Source organism: Phallusia mammillata, chromosome 3, assembly GCF_965637545.1.
Source record: "Phallusia mammillata chromosome 3, kaPhaMamm4.hap1.1, whole genome shotgun sequence".
In the NCBI taxonomy this organism is placed as follows: Eukaryota; Metazoa; Chordata; class Ascidiacea; order Phlebobranchia; family Ascidiidae; genus Phallusia; species Phallusia mammillata.
The window spans coordinates 3,425,329-3,440,474 of record NC_137254.1 but is presented as its reverse complement, the minus strand read 5'-3'; the positions used below and the strand labels follow the sequence as shown (position 1 = coordinate 3,440,474).

Below are 15,146 nucleotides of genomic sequence, written 5' to 3'. Positions count from 1 at the left end.
TACAAAGAAATATGCAACCATGTTTTTTCTGTCTACTTTGTGTCATTGTAATAATAATAATAATTCAAGACTAAAATTTAAGTCGACCTAGAAAAATATCATGTAAATACAAAAATTTCAGTTTGCCTTTACAGTCAGAAAGCAACAAGATTGCCTTTACAGTCACACGTAAATTCTGTCGTAGGCGTGGAAAAAGGGAAACAGTAGTTTTCGCAATACCGTCATACAAACTGAATCAAGAAATATTATGTTTACCAAAGCCATCTGTTGTACAGCATAGCGTATCATATTCCGGTTTGTCACCTAATGCGTTGTATGATTTATAGAGGGATGTTATTATGTTTTGTAAGTGTAAACTGAATTTGTTTCGAAAGCTAAAATATTTGGAAATGTTTTTGTCCTGATTCCTGTTATAAGCTAAATAAAAAACACAAGTTTGACCCTATGTGATTATATTGTATATAACAGTTAAACATATACACAACAATACTTTGACAAAGTAATTTCATGTCAGCTATGAATTATGCATGTAATAAGTGAAGTGATGCATAATATTTGTTTGATAACAAAATTAACAAACAGCTTTAATTTGTTATTTGTTTTTATCTTCAAAAAGAAATATTTTTTACATACACACAAACAATGCCATGTTAAGAATAATAGAAAATTCTTCTACTGGCGAATCTGTCTCGCATTGCGATCCCGGGTCAGTTTGCCCCATACGATGTAACCAGCTCCGATAATAATCACAGCCAGAAGAACAAACATCACTAGTTGGTAGCTGTTGCCAGCACCTTCTATAGCTTCGTTTCTTTCTCCTGTTGTATAAACGATAAAAAAGTCATGCTTAACAAAAACAAAATGTGTGAAGAATTGTTTATTTATTGATGTAGCCAACCATGAAACGGTCATGTGTTCGCTATAATAAAAATCGCAGTATATGTCAAGATTGCAAGAAGCCATCGAACCAGTCTCGTTGTTACAGCAACGGATACAAGAAAATAAAATTAGAGATGGGATTCGAACCCATGAAATATGTTTTAAGGTAATTTTCTAATTTTATTTACCTATTTATATGTGTCTTTTAATGCAAACATAGTCTTATTTTTGAAGCAAGTCAAGGCAGTTAACAAAGGTGCGGTTGTTAATGTTACCAGTCAAGTTAATCACATACACATCTATGTAAGTAGTCACCAAGCCACAGTACAATAAATGGGGAAAATATTTCGAAAACTTAAGTTATTTTGTCCCAAGAGGTGTGACTAGCTTGCTAGAACTACACATTTGCTTATCAAAAGCTCGCGTATCAGCAATATTACCTAGAAAAGAGATTAATTGAGTTTGTCTTATTGTGTTACCAAGGAGGTTCATTTAACTGGTACCTTGAATGATGTGCACTGGCCCTGCAGAAAGCAGCTGATTGCGACCATTGTCTCCAACAGATCGTCGTTTCTTACCAGAACAAGTCTGCAAAACAATTACACTCATATTGATATTTAATGGAACACCAGTCTTTTTAAAGGTGTCATACCGAATTAAGCCGATCACGGCACATACATATATAAACTATAGTGCGCCAGGCCGATTAAAGCCCAGTCTCCTAAACATTCCTACACGGCACCGCGTATTTTCCGTGCTATTACCCCATCAACTGAACCAAACAAGAGGGTTTAAATACTCTTTAGTTTGTATGTAAGCTACGGACAGTAAACATCGGTTTTATCATGTGGTTCGGATCCAAGACGGCGGGATTGGGGACTAATCCCGAACAAGTTTTTTAAGGTCTTTTTTGGGTCAGACGCGCCAGACCACACGGCCTTTGTACTGATTAGACAAATAAAATCTCATGAGTGCAGCTGGTGTCAGAAAATATACCGTATTGGCAAGCGAACCTAGGACACACCAGTTTGGAAGCAACAGACTTTTATCTATACTTATCTACGTTTATCTATAGACATACTGTCACGACTGTTTTTGAGCAAGACACAGCAGTTTTGTTTTGAAAAAACGATTTTCCTAGACCTTCTTATAGTTTTCGACGAACACTACTTGGTAAACTGTATTCACAAGTTTAAAAAACCTTAACTCAACTCACCTGTTCTGGGCATTGTCCAGTTGAATTATGACAGACGGTCACGTCGCAGTGGATGTAGATAAATTGTTCTGCGTCGGTAAAGTTTGTCCACACAAAGCTCATCAACTTGAAAGTTGCAAAGTTCGATTGGTAATTTCGAATCAATATCTTAGCGTTGGCAGTATCGCTTCCACTGGGTGGCGCAACGCATCTAATAGTTTCAAAGCAAACAAAGTGAAATACAGGTGGAAAATTAATTACTAAACAAATAAGCTCGCTACTATGAATAAAATGAGGTAATGCAAGTATATCTTACCCGCTTTGTACAATTTGGTAACTCGGCAAACTATCGGAGTTTTCATTGCGTGTCGCCCAACAGCCTTCCAGCTGTGCAAAAAGGTATTCCACTTTAAGAGTATAAATTACAAACTAGACCAAAGATGCCAGAATAATGTATATTAAATCAAAGAATGCAATGTTTTCTTGCACTAAAAGCAGTTTATTTTCAATTCACCTGGACAATAAAGTAATCATCGGCTGCAGAGATCTCATCAAGTTTAAGTTTAGCAAAAATGTAGTTGGGCACAGTTACGTCTCTGGGCAAGATCTCGTTGAAGTGTTCGTTGCTAAAGAGATTTAGGGCGACGTCCAAAGTTCCTGCTTTCTTCGCAAAAATTTCGTCAAATCTACATCAAATAAAAGTTTCAATAAACAGCCCACTGTTTTTAACTCCTTTAGGTGCTCGCGGGGTTTTCAAAAGCAAAATAACGAACTTCATTAAAACCATGACTTTAGAAATGTACAGAATCAAATCTCTCCTTTTTTTCGGTAGCATCATGTTGTGCTGTAATGTATCATGAATTGTATCTACAAAAGAAAGCAATACAAAAACACTCTCCACAACATTTTGGCATTATCTGAGAAGTACTAAGCCACCCCGTAACGATTTTGCCACCTAATATGGCAAAGTGCACACAACAACCGAAATTACCGAAAAAAGGAAGGACAGACAAACTGTGATCCGTGTCATACATAGTGTGGCAGGTGCTGTTGGGTGCATGCTTTGTGACATGTTGCAGATTTGATATAGTTTTACCGTATTTCATGTCGTGGGGGCCAGGTGTATTGTGCCATGGGTAGATTTATGTGTTCTGTGTCCTGTGTAATGTGTTCACAGCTGTATGCCATTCGTGGAGTGGTTGGATGTTTTTGTCATGTGCAACATCCTGTTTTACTTTTGTCAATTTGTTTCCAAGTGTTGTCAACAAAAGACCACGTGTTACGTTTTATGACGCCTACTGTGTGTCTTGTACATGTTGTCTTGTGCCGAATGCCACTCCATAGCTGTTATATAATGGTTTGTTTTTCTTTTCCTTACCCGATTTGTGTACTAATTTTGGAAGACGAGATAAGAAGGTCCGCGTCAAATAAACAAGTCACATTGAGCTTGTTTTGAACGTCACGCTGGATCACTGCAGGGGATGGAGCTAGGTATCTCCAGATCAGGAAAGACACCGACACCGTACCGTTTTCATTCTGTATAAGAGCAGGAAAATTACATTATATTTCAAAATTGGCAGCTTTTTATTATGCAGCAATAAAAAGATTATAACACTTATCATTATACCTAAATACGTATTGTTAATTGGTTCTAATAGCTAATGTTTTCTAAAAATAATAAGGACAAACTTTCTATGTGTTTGGAACAAAAATCCAACTTTACCTTAAAAGCACCTTTGCATTGGCCAATGTCAAAGGTAAACACTGGGTTTGACCCCGTGACTTTGCAGCTGTCATTGAGTTGAGAAAGGGAGGTTTCCCTGTCCAATGCGATGTAAAGCGTGTCGTTGAGTTCGTAATCTAATCTGTTCTGTTGATAAGCTGTTACTCTGCGAATATTAGACTGTTAAGTTTTTGTACATTATATAAGTCTGGAAAACCAGTCATTTTTTTCATTTTCCAAACATCTATACTATGTTGCAGTTTTTATAGCGGCATCCAATTAGAAGACCCATTGCAATCTGATAAGTACAAGATGTCTCAATCAATAAAAAAACAAGCAATTGCAGGCTTATGACAAAACAGGCAGCACAACAAAATGCTTAAAATACGACGATTTTTTCAACAATCTTCTGATTATTACTTTTAACAATTATCAATAATTTTCACAAAACAATCAAAAAGAAAGTATTAACCTACCTTATGATCAAATTTGCAGTCCTACATTCAACAGTTGGTTGTATTTCTACACAAAAGCATTTTTAATATTAAGGTTCGAGCACTATTCTACTTTTATGGTTTAAAATTTACTTCTACATATTAAATTTGTTATTTCATTGCTTTTATTAAATTTGCTATTTCAAAGATTTCATTACTTTTATACTGTGAAAATAATTGAATGGAATTGATTTACCCAGTATTTTTATTGTAGAAAATGTTACAGCTTGGCATCAGCTAACTAACAAAACGATACAAGTTGATAAGGCTAAACCAAAAATAAGAACTTTTTGTCAAAATAACCCGTTGCGAACCCTCTAGATTGTAATTGACTAAATCAAAAGAAATCTAAAGCACCTGTCGCTGTCGCAATGCAGCAAATGGAGCCAATTAGTATACAAAATTATTCGGTTGTATCTTATTAGACGGATTTTAGTTTTGAAACAAAGAAGTTTTTTTACAGACCTTCATGAACCTACAACCCATGCTGGATAAGTGCAAATGTACTATTATCATTTGCATGTCAAACTTTTGAGCCTGAAAGCAGATTTGCCTCACCTACTGTCGCATTAAATCCGGCTCTCGAACGGCTGGGGTCGCTCACAAACATGACAGTGAGATTAGTTGCTGTTACCGTGTAATCAAATGACCCAAGAGACCCAGAAAATTTGGCCACAATACCTTCTTCGTTCTTGAACTGAAAACAATACTCTTTTTAGTTATTATTGGCTTGTGAAGAAATGTGAACATTTAGCCCCAAAAGGATGCACTTGATCTCCTAAAAGTTCGCATACTTTTTAAAGCCGCTAGTTTCTCATCATCAAATAAGGTGCTTGACACAAACAGGATTTCTGCCATTATAATCATTTTGACTGTTTTGCTTAAGATTAGAAGCGAACTTTTTCCCACTGGAAGTGCGGTTCATTCGAAACATGTTTCTAAAAAATCAGTTAAATTTTTTTAAAGATATATGAACTACAGTGCGTATTGCAGGAAATCTCCTAAAGATAACAAACCGTTTCCACTCTATTGTTTGCGTCAAAAATACTATATCTTTTTAAATAATACAAGAAAAAATATTTTCTTTACACTACCCTTATTTTACAAGCAAAATTTTCTCATGTGGGGATTCCCTCCACTGGAACCTTTAAATTAGGTTAGATTATACGTTGAGACACTTACGTATAGAACGTCGTAGTAGGACTGAGTGTTAAATGTGGAGAATTGAAACATTAAGGATTTGCTTCTATTCATTTGAAATTTCCAAACACAACCAGCAAAGTTGGGGTAGTTACTAGGAAACCTTGGAGATAGTAAATTGTACGGTATATCAGCAACATTTTCCCCACACGAAGTAACTAAAAAGCACAAAAAGTTATCTTAAGACAGCGCAACTAATAAAAATAGTTTCATGCAGTTGTTTTGACCATTGAGTTGTCAATTTTCTGTGACTTATGTCTAGTTGACGATCAGATAATTAGTGGAATATCACCACTGTTTAAAATTTGCTCATAAATCACGCTTTCATTGTACATTAAAACTATGTTGCAAATTATCGTTTGATTAATTAATTATTAATGTACAAACATTTTCGTCTGCAAGGTATTAAATTTTAAATCTTTTTATTCCTGACACCGAACCTAAAACAAGTTTCATCTAAGCTTAAATACTTTAAGTTTCAGTTATAAATGAATCATAAGCCTGACTTACATGAGTTTAGCCTAAACAACACAAATTCCGATGTGAGGTTTGTGAGACAGGATATATAAGCAGACGAGCTTTCAACAATAACCGGAAAAGATAAGCCTCCACCTTCCAACGTTCCAGCTAATTTACCTTGGTCGTCGGATCCCTCGTAAATCTAGATTTTATTTGTTTACGATTTGCGCATGAGGTTAGGAACAAGCATTTAAATCACAATTGTAAAATATGTAAATCGAACCTATGGGGTAAAGAACGGGCGAATTTCAAAGTAATCTCAGTTTAAGGACAAAGTTTGTAAAGTTTTACCTCACAAAAGTTGTTTGCAGCAAGCTGTCCCGAACCGAGGTAGGCGATGAATCGAGCGGAAACTCCAGTTGAAACAAACCGTCGGGACCAGATGTCACAGTTATTGATCCATGCATCCAATGAGTTACCTGTTACATTGTACACTGCACACTGTGTGTCTGAAACTAAATGATACAAGCACCATTTAAAAGTAAAACAGTATAACAAGCTTATGCTCCCTTACATACTGTACCACTTTTAACACAACGGCGTCTTTTGCTCAATTTGGCTATTTAAGTCAACGCATTCCAAAGCTTTCATATTTACCAAAATATATTATTCAATATTCGAAAATATAACGCTAAATCTCTCGTTGTGCCGTATGACAAGATATTTGACATGTGACATAAAGGATATATGGGATGCTACTTGGTTGGTGTACAAATAAAAAACACAAATATTAAAAGAGATTCATAGATGGATATTGCCATTCTGTTCATTATAAGGCATTTTTCAACCAACATTTTATAGTTCGAGCACCACTCTACTTTTTGTGAATTAAAATTTATTTCAGCACATTCAATTAAATTTGTTATTTCAAACATTTCATAGCTTGTGATAATAATTTAATGGATATGATGTACCCCGTACATTTGTGAGATAAAATGTTACAGCTTGGCATCCGCGAACTAACAAAGCGATGAAATTTGTTGGGACAGAACCAAAGATATTAACTTGGTGTCAAAATAGCCCGTTGGTACCCCTCTACATTGTAATTAGCAAAACCAAAAGGAAATCTAAAGCACTTGTCGCAATGCAGTAAAATGAGTCAAAAAAAATTTTCGGTGCTATCTTATTAGTTAGATTTTAGTTTATAATACAAAGAAGTTTTTTATAGACCATCGTGAACCTACAACCCATGCTGCTGAGCTTAAGTGTATTTTTATCATTTGCATGTCAAAATTTTGCGCCTGAAAGGAGATTTGCCTCACCTACTGTCGCATTAAATCCTTTGCGTCGCTCGCTGCCGTCGCTCACAAACACAACAGTAACATTTGTTGCTGTCACCGTGTAATCAAATGACCCAAGCGACCCAGACAATTTGTCCACATTACCTTCTTCGTTCTTGAACTGAAAACAATACGGTATTTATTTAGTTTCGGTTTGTTCAGAAATGCTAACATTAAGCCGCAGATGGGCAAACTTGTTGTCCTAAGAAGCAGTATACCTTTTTACAGCTGCAAGTTTTTCCTCATTAAATTAGGCGCTTAACAAGATTGGGATTTCACTTTAAACAAATTTATTGCTTTTCTCAATATTAGAAGCGAACTTTTCCGCACTGGAAAAGCAGTTCAAAAAAATAGGTTACTAAAACATAATAAAAAGAACCTAAACGCATATTAATCTCAATGTGTAAGGCAGGAAATTTCCTAAAGATAAAAAAGCGTTTCCACTCCGTTATTTGCATCGAAAATATTACGATTTCAAATAATGGGAGAAAAAAAAAATTTCTCCACACTACCCTCATTTTACACGCAAATTTTTTTCATGTCGGGACTCCTTCTCCTGGAACCTTTAAATTAGGTTATATTTACGTTAAGGCACTTACGTATAGCATGTCGAAGTAGGCCTTAGTGTAAAATGTGGAGAATTGGAACATTAAGGTTCTGCTGCTATTCATTTGAAATCTCCAAACACAACCAGCATAGTTGGGGTAGTTACTAGGAAACGTTGGAGAGAGTAAATTGTACGGTATATCTTCAACATCTTCCCCGCACGAAGTAACTAAAAAACGCAGAAAAGGTTACCTTCAGACAGTACTGCCAGTAAAAATAGTTCCAAGCTGTTGTTTTGGTCATCGTGTTGCCAAATTTTGGGTGACTTATGTCTAGTTGACGATCAGATACGCAATATCACCACTGTTTAAAAATTGCCTATACTCTACGGTTTTTGTACATTAAAAGTCTGTTTACAAATTTTCCTTTTTTCTATTAATTATTTATGTACAAACATTTTCATCTGCAAAAAACGACTTACGACTCGAAAACATGTTTCATCTTGATACTTAAGTTTCGGTTATAAATGAATCGTAAGCCTCACTCACATGGGTGTAGATAAAAGGACACAGATTCCGATGTGAGGTTTGTGACACAAGATATATAAGCAGACGAGCTTTCAACGATAACCGGAAAAGATAAGCCTCCACCTTCCAACGTTCCAGCCAATTTACCTTGGTCGTCGGATCCCTCGTAAATCTAGATTTTTTTTGTTTACGATTTACGCATGAGGTTAGGAACACGTATTTAAATCCTAATTGTAAGATATGAAAATCGAACCCTCGGGGTAACGAACGGACGAATTTCGAATTAAGCTCATTTCAAGGACGATGTTTGTAAAGTTTTACCTTGCAAAAGTTGTTTTCAGCAAGCGGCCCCGAACGGAAATGGGCAATCAACCGAGAGGAAACTCCAGTTGAAACAAATCGTAGGGCCCAGGAGTTACAGTCGGCCGAAATTGTTGCACCATGGAAGTTACCGCTTACATTCTGCACTGCACACTGTGTTTCTGAAACTAAATGATACAAGCACCATTTAAAAGTAAAACAGTATAACAAGCTTATGCTCCCTTACATCCTGTACCACTTTTGGCACAACGGCGTATTTTGCTCAATTTGGCTATTTAAGTCAACACATTCCAAAGCTTTCATATTTACCAAAATATATTATTCAATATTCGAAAATATAACGCTAAATCTCTAGTTGTGCCGTATGACAAGGTATTTAATTTTATCATTTGCATGTCGAAATTTTGTGCCTGAAAGCAGATTTGCCTCACCTACTCTCGCATTAAATCCTGTGGATCGCACGCTACCGTCGCTCACAAACACAACAGTAAGATTTGTAGCTGTCACCATGTGGGTAAATGACCCATGCCCCCCCGAAAATTTGTCCAATTTACCTTCTTCGTCCTTGAACTGAAAACAATACAATATTTAGTTATTTTAGGTTTGTTAAAAAAATGCTAATATTTAGTCACTGAGGGCCCCAATTGTTGTTCTAAAAGGCCGCATATCTCCTAAAAGCCACAAGTTTCACATCATTAAATTAGGCACTTGACAAAAATGGGATTTCTGCCACCTTAAGCATATTTATTGCTTTTCTTAATATTAGAAGCAAACTTTTCTCCCTGGAAATGCAGTTTATAATAAATAGGTTTCTAAAAAATCGAGTTTTTTTAAATGAACATATATTAATTTCATGCGTATTGCGGAAAATCTCCTAAAAATAACCAACCGTTTCCACTCGATTATATTCGTCGACAATATTACCATTTTCAATAATGAGAGAAAAAAATATTTTCTTTACACTACCCTCATTTTTCACGCAAAATCTTCTTATGTCTGGACTTCATCTCCTGCAACCTTTAAATCAATTTGTAATATGCGTTAAGACCCTTACGTATAGAATGTCGCAGCAGTTCTCAGTGGAAAATGTCGAGAATTGGAACGCTAAGGTTGTGCTGCTATTCATTTGAAATCTCCAAACACAAACAACTGCGTTGGGGTAGCTATTAGGAAACCTTGGAGAGAGTAAATTGTACGGTATATCAGCAACATCTTCCCCGCAAGTAACTAAAATCACAAAAAGGTTAGCAGCTAGTAAAAATAGTTCCAAGCAGTTGTTGTGACCATCGAGTTGTCAATTTCATGTGACTTATGTCTAGTTGACGATCCGATACGCAATGGAATATCACTACTTTTTAAAAAGCGCTCATAAACTACGCTTTTATTGTATATTAAAACTATGTTTGCAAATTATACTTTTATTCCATTAATTGTTATGTATGTCTGCAAAATTACAGATTTGACATCATTTTATTTGTTCCTGATACCGACCCGAAAACATGTTTCATCTGCATACTTTACGTTTCGGTTATAAATGAATCGAAAGCCTGACTTGGGTGTAGATAAAACCGCACAGATTCCGATGTGAGGTTTGTGACACAAGATACATAAGCAGATGAGCTTTCAACGATAACTGGAAGAGAAAAACCTCCACCTTCCAACGTTCCAACCAATTTACCTTCGTCGTCAGATCCCTCGTAAATCTAAATTTTTTGTTTACGTTGAGGTTAGGAACACGTATCAAAATCCTTATTGTAAGAAATGAAATTCGAATGTACGAGGAAACGAACGGGTGAATTTCAAATTAAGATCATTTCAAGGACAATGTTTGTAAAGTTTTACCTTACAAAAGTTGTTTCCAGCAAGCTGCCCCGAACGTAAATCGGCAAGTAACCTCGAGGAAACTCCAGTTAAAACAAATCGTCGGGCCCAGGAGTTACAGTCGGCGGAAATTGTTCTAGAAAGTGTCGTACCGGTTACATTCTGCACTGCACACTGTGTGTCTGAAACTAAATGATACAAGCACCATTTAAATGTAAAACAGTATGACAAGCGTATGCTCCCATACATCCTGTACGAGTGTTGCCACAATGGCGTCTTTCGCCCAATTTTGTTGTTTAAGCCAACATATTCCAACTTAAGAAAATATATCTTTTGATGTTTGCTTATTCCTTTTATTATTTTTTATTTATTTGATCTTATTATTTTTTTTATTTTTATTGATCGTAGTTTGCTTATTATTTTGATCAACTTATTCCAAAGCTTTCAATATATATTGTAGTGTTCGAAAATATTACGCAAAATCTCTCGTTGTGTCGTATGACAAGGTATTGTTATGTGGCATAAAGGGTTAATGGAATGCTATTTGGTTGGTGTACAACTAAAAATCGTGAAAAACAAAAGAGGTGCAAAGATGGATATTGCCACTTTGTTTAGTATGCCAGCAAACAGTTTCAGCTGCAAAAAATATTGTGCATAATTAACAGACACATCGAAACATGCCTCAGTGTAAACAGCGATAAAAATGATATCACGTATATTTTTCCAAACTTGGGTTCTTTGGAAAGCTTATGCATATTGGCTTCATTTTATTCTACAAAATGATATGTTAGTTTTTGAAAACAGGTAATTACACTATAGAGAATAAAAATTCGGAAAAAACGCATTTTTCAATTGTTTTTCAGAGTCATTTTTTTATTTTACGTTTGGTTGATTTACAGACAGCTGTGGAGTTTATTTCAGGGCTTTTATTTTGAAAGATGTTTCTAGTAAACCGTGGTCCTCCAGAAAACAGCACCATAAAGTAAATTTTATCGTACTGCCACAATTTGATTTATCATGCATACCACTCAAGTTGAAATCACAACAAAAATCACAAAAGTCACTGACCTCGGTGCAGCATACTCAGCGTGCTGACAAAAAGCGCCGCTTGTAATAGTCGACTTGACATTTTTTCCTTGGAAAATGATAAACAGTAATACCATTAACTACTTAAACTCTGCAAAACACGCCACATTAGGGTATAGCGGCACTCCGGTTGAAAACCTGAAATTCTCAATATTGCCTGATATTTATTTACCAAGCGTCTACTTGCAACGCGACGCCAATGACGACACAGCTACAGCTCAACAACAAGAGGAAGCAATCAAACTGGTGATTCGACGTTCGGTCAAACCAAAGACTTTTCCAGCACAAGCATACATTTTAGTCATTTGCAATACCATCGAGATACCATTCGAATTTGATAAAACTATTAAAAAGGTATAATTGTAACTGAAATTAGTTAGGTGATCCCGGATTTAGCCTAGGATTTTAGAAAAAGGTGAGGTGGTTAACTTTCACTGAACAAACTAAGCTTACCCAAACGTATCCACGATTATAGCGGGATCACCGCCCCTAACTTTCTAAACTTCTCCTGCATTGACGACTTACTGCTAAAGACAAAGGTGTAATGTTCACACCGAACAATTAAAACAAGTTTAATATGAATAATAAATATCAAATGGTACGAACGTGGAAACCCCCAAAGTTTCAATGAGTTATAACACAACACAACACCACGTTTTACAACTACAATTCAAACGCTCCAAACTCCACGAGGCCCCATCGAGGACTGACTAAATCTTGCACAAAACATGGCAGCTCAAAAGTCACATAATCTTTCCGGTCAATCACAAATGTACAGGCGCGACTCGTCGACGTCTAAATTATTGGTGCAAGACAGTAATTATTAAGGGAGCAAACATAGCTGTACGTTTTAAAAGTGTCATTACAAACAGAAGGTGAAACCCAAATTAAAACATAATTAAAGTTAAATATAGACCAAGTGTGCGTGTAGACGAAGTATAGACAAATTAAATATTATGAGCGAAATAATCTTAAACATAAACAAAGAGTGTGAAGGAAATCATTATTAGTTCTTTAAGTTCGATTCCTAATTTTCCATTAACGTGTTTCCACTGGGAAAAAAATTACTATTCTTCGATCCAATCTCATACAGAACTTATTGTTGTGAGTCACATGTCAGTATTAGTTTGTTTGTTGTTACTTACGCAACGAATAATCGATCGTTGTTACTTACAAACAAAAGTTTTACTTGTTGTAACGTTTCTAGTTAGTCTATTAGGACTGTCTCAAGTCTAAACTCTCAAATCTCAATCTCAAATCTCAATCTCAAATCTCAAGTCTAAACTAGCGTCACAAACTAAAATATATTTTTTTATTAACAAATATTAAGTCTTTTAATTTATACTCAGTCTAGCGTGAATTAACTCTAACGCTGATGGATCTTTGTAATTTTAATACATAAAATACGATTTCACACACAGGGCAAAAATGGCAGATTATCTGATTATATACATCATGACACAACAGTCCAAAGTATTAACAACACATCATAGATTATACAAACTCAGGGCTTTAACAAAAGCTTAGTCAACATATAACATCTGCCCCCCACGCAGCTAGGGCGAGGCGTTCCTGTCCTCTCACAGGCATGGTAGGTTTTTCTTTTACACTCTAAAAAGAGAGTAAAAATGCGCTTAAACGTTACGACAGTTACCAGCAAAATGCGTAAGGTTATTCATTTTTGAAGGCATATGTTTTTTTGTATAATTGCGGAAAGCCTAAACGTTCGTCCTCATCCGAGTAAACCGAGCCGTGTGCAAATGCAAATGACATCCTGCCTTGCCTGTTGGCAAAACGTTCAGCGTGTAACATGAAACTTGACGAAAATGAATCGTTGTTTGTGTTGCCATAAGGCTTGTTGGCTTTTGCAAAATCACACCATTTTGGATTATGCAATATCATATCATGTGGAATGACTCCACACCTGTGGAATTCCTGAAAATCATTAATGGAATAAATGCTATATCGTAATAATTAGGTTGTGAAAGCTTAATTCGAAAAAAGGAAATATAATGATTGAGAATATTTCAAAAACAACCGTTGACAGTGAGTAACTTACAAATAAAAGTTTTACTTGTTGAATTCATGATGTTGAAAATCATTTATGGCATAAATGCTGTGTCGTAATAATTAAACGTAATAAATGAGAATAAACGTTGACAGTTATCAAAATTGCTCGTCATGTCTGACAGCAGGAAAAAGTTTTAAAACAACTACAACAAACGTTTTCGTTTTAACGTCGCAACGGAAATGGCCAATTAACCGAGACATTACAAGATACTATCTGAAACATTGGTGTTATTCTTTATGAACGATGGCAAAAACAAAATATCTATATCAAGTTGAACACTATGCTTAGCACCAGTTCTCCTAACCATATCCAGTATTTCCGTGGATATAAACGTATTAACAAAGAAAGCAGCTCACCCAAAGATGTCGCATAAATACCAATGTAGCAAAGATTTAAACAAATACTAAACAATATCTAATAAATGTGGTGCCTGAATTTTTGTGCTAGTGTTTCTCTCTAGACTGCTAGATACTAAAACAGTGGTTTCCAACCTTTCATATCGCTTTTCTCTTTGGGTCCCCTTCAGATCGCCTTCCCCTTTAAGTCCCCTTAGTCACCTTTAGGATCCGTTGTCCCTTTTTTATAACATTAGGATCTGTGATATTTGCAAAATAATCTTAATGTTTTTGGATGGAGTTTCTAGTGAGCCTACACCCGTGGTCCTCCAGAAAACAGCAATGTAAAGTTTAATCTTATCGTACTGCCACAACTTGATTTGTTATGCTTACCACTCAAGTTGAAATCAGAACAAAAGTCACAAACCTCTGTTCGGCATGCTCAGAGCGCTGACAAAAAGAGCCGCTTTTAATAGTCGACTTGGCATTTTTACCTTGGAAATGATAAACAGTAATAGCTTTAGCTACTTAAAATCTGCGCCTGCTGCAACAAACATGTCACATTAGGGCCAACAGCACTCCGGGTTGAAACCTGAAACTTCTCAACATTGCCTGACATGTATTTACCAAGCGCCGACTTGCTACGCGACACCAATGACGACACAGCACAGCACAACAACAAGAGGAAGTAAAGAGGAAGCAAGAGGAAGTAATAAAGCGTGCAGCTTAGAAAAAGTTTAGGAACCACTGGTCTAATCACATATGGTTGACTGCGGGTTCTCTGTGTTGGCTTTGTGTTTACCATGCGCCTGCAGCAAACTAGACAGCCACCTTCGTTCTTTTCTTCTCTGAAGAGTACTCGCTTATTGCGTTTCGCTTTGTGTTATCTTTACTTTTGTTTAAGCCAGAGGCGTGCATTTTTTAACTGTAAGTTTTGGCCCACTGCGATAAACAGTTGCACGCCCCTGGTTTAAGCCTTAAACTTTTTTTCATTTAGAGGTTTGGTTTAGTCAACCACTGGCTTACGTCATAATAATGACATCTAGGAGCAGTGCTTTTAAACTGTGTGCTACGAAATTTTCGTTACTTGTGCCAACATTCCCTGGAGTTTTAGGACTTAAGTTCATTTTTTCGTATTTAAAATAAAAC

The 15,146-nt window shown here is 36.0% G+C and overlaps 1 protein-coding gene and 1 long non-coding RNA gene across 5 annotated transcripts; both read right to left on the bottom strand.

Moving 5' to 3' along the window:
• Nucleotides 1-419: 419 nt before the first annotated feature.
• Nucleotides 420-12,810, bottom strand: LOC145219139 (scavenger receptor cysteine-rich domain-containing protein DMBT1-like). Of its 4 annotated transcripts, none has more exons than XM_080086523.1 (21): nt 11,574-12,810; nt 10,527-10,693; nt 10,237-10,387; nt 9,739-9,911; nt 9,116-9,254; nt 8,685-8,851; nt 8,385-8,535; nt 7,890-8,065; nt 7,273-7,411; nt 6,302-6,465; nt 6,002-6,152; nt 5,474-5,649; nt 4,850-4,988; nt 4,274-4,319; nt 3,798-3,963; nt 3,453-3,610; nt 2,589-2,760; nt 2,391-2,461; nt 2,096-2,285; nt 1,383-1,467; nt 420-818 (listed from the first exon to the last, which is right to left on the bottom strand). In XM_080086523.1, the coding sequence occupies exons 1-21, from the start codon at nt 11,632-11,634 to the stop codon at nt 673-675; spliced, it is 2,988 nt and encodes a 995-aa protein (XP_079942649.1). In that variant the 5' UTR covers nt 11,635-12,810; the 3' UTR covers nt 420-672. The 4 variants fall into 4 exon arrangements, with proteins under 4 accessions (XP_079942649.1, XP_079942650.1, XP_079942651.1 ...); XM_080086524.1 differs by having other exon boundaries at nt 10,527-10,641; XM_080086525.1 differs by lacking the exons at nt 10,527-10,693; nt 11,574-12,810 and having other exon boundaries at nt 10,176-10,301.
• A 154-nt stretch (nt 12,811-12,964) lies between these two features.
• On the bottom strand, nt 12,965-14,638 carry LOC145218706 (uncharacterized). The gene is made up of 2 exons (XR_013857700.1): nt 14,154-14,638; nt 12,965-13,526 (listed from the first exon to the last, which is right to left on the bottom strand). It is a non-coding gene; the product is annotated as an uncharacterized LOC145218706 (long non-coding RNA).
• Between the last annotated feature and the right edge of the window lie 508 nt (nt 14,639-15,146).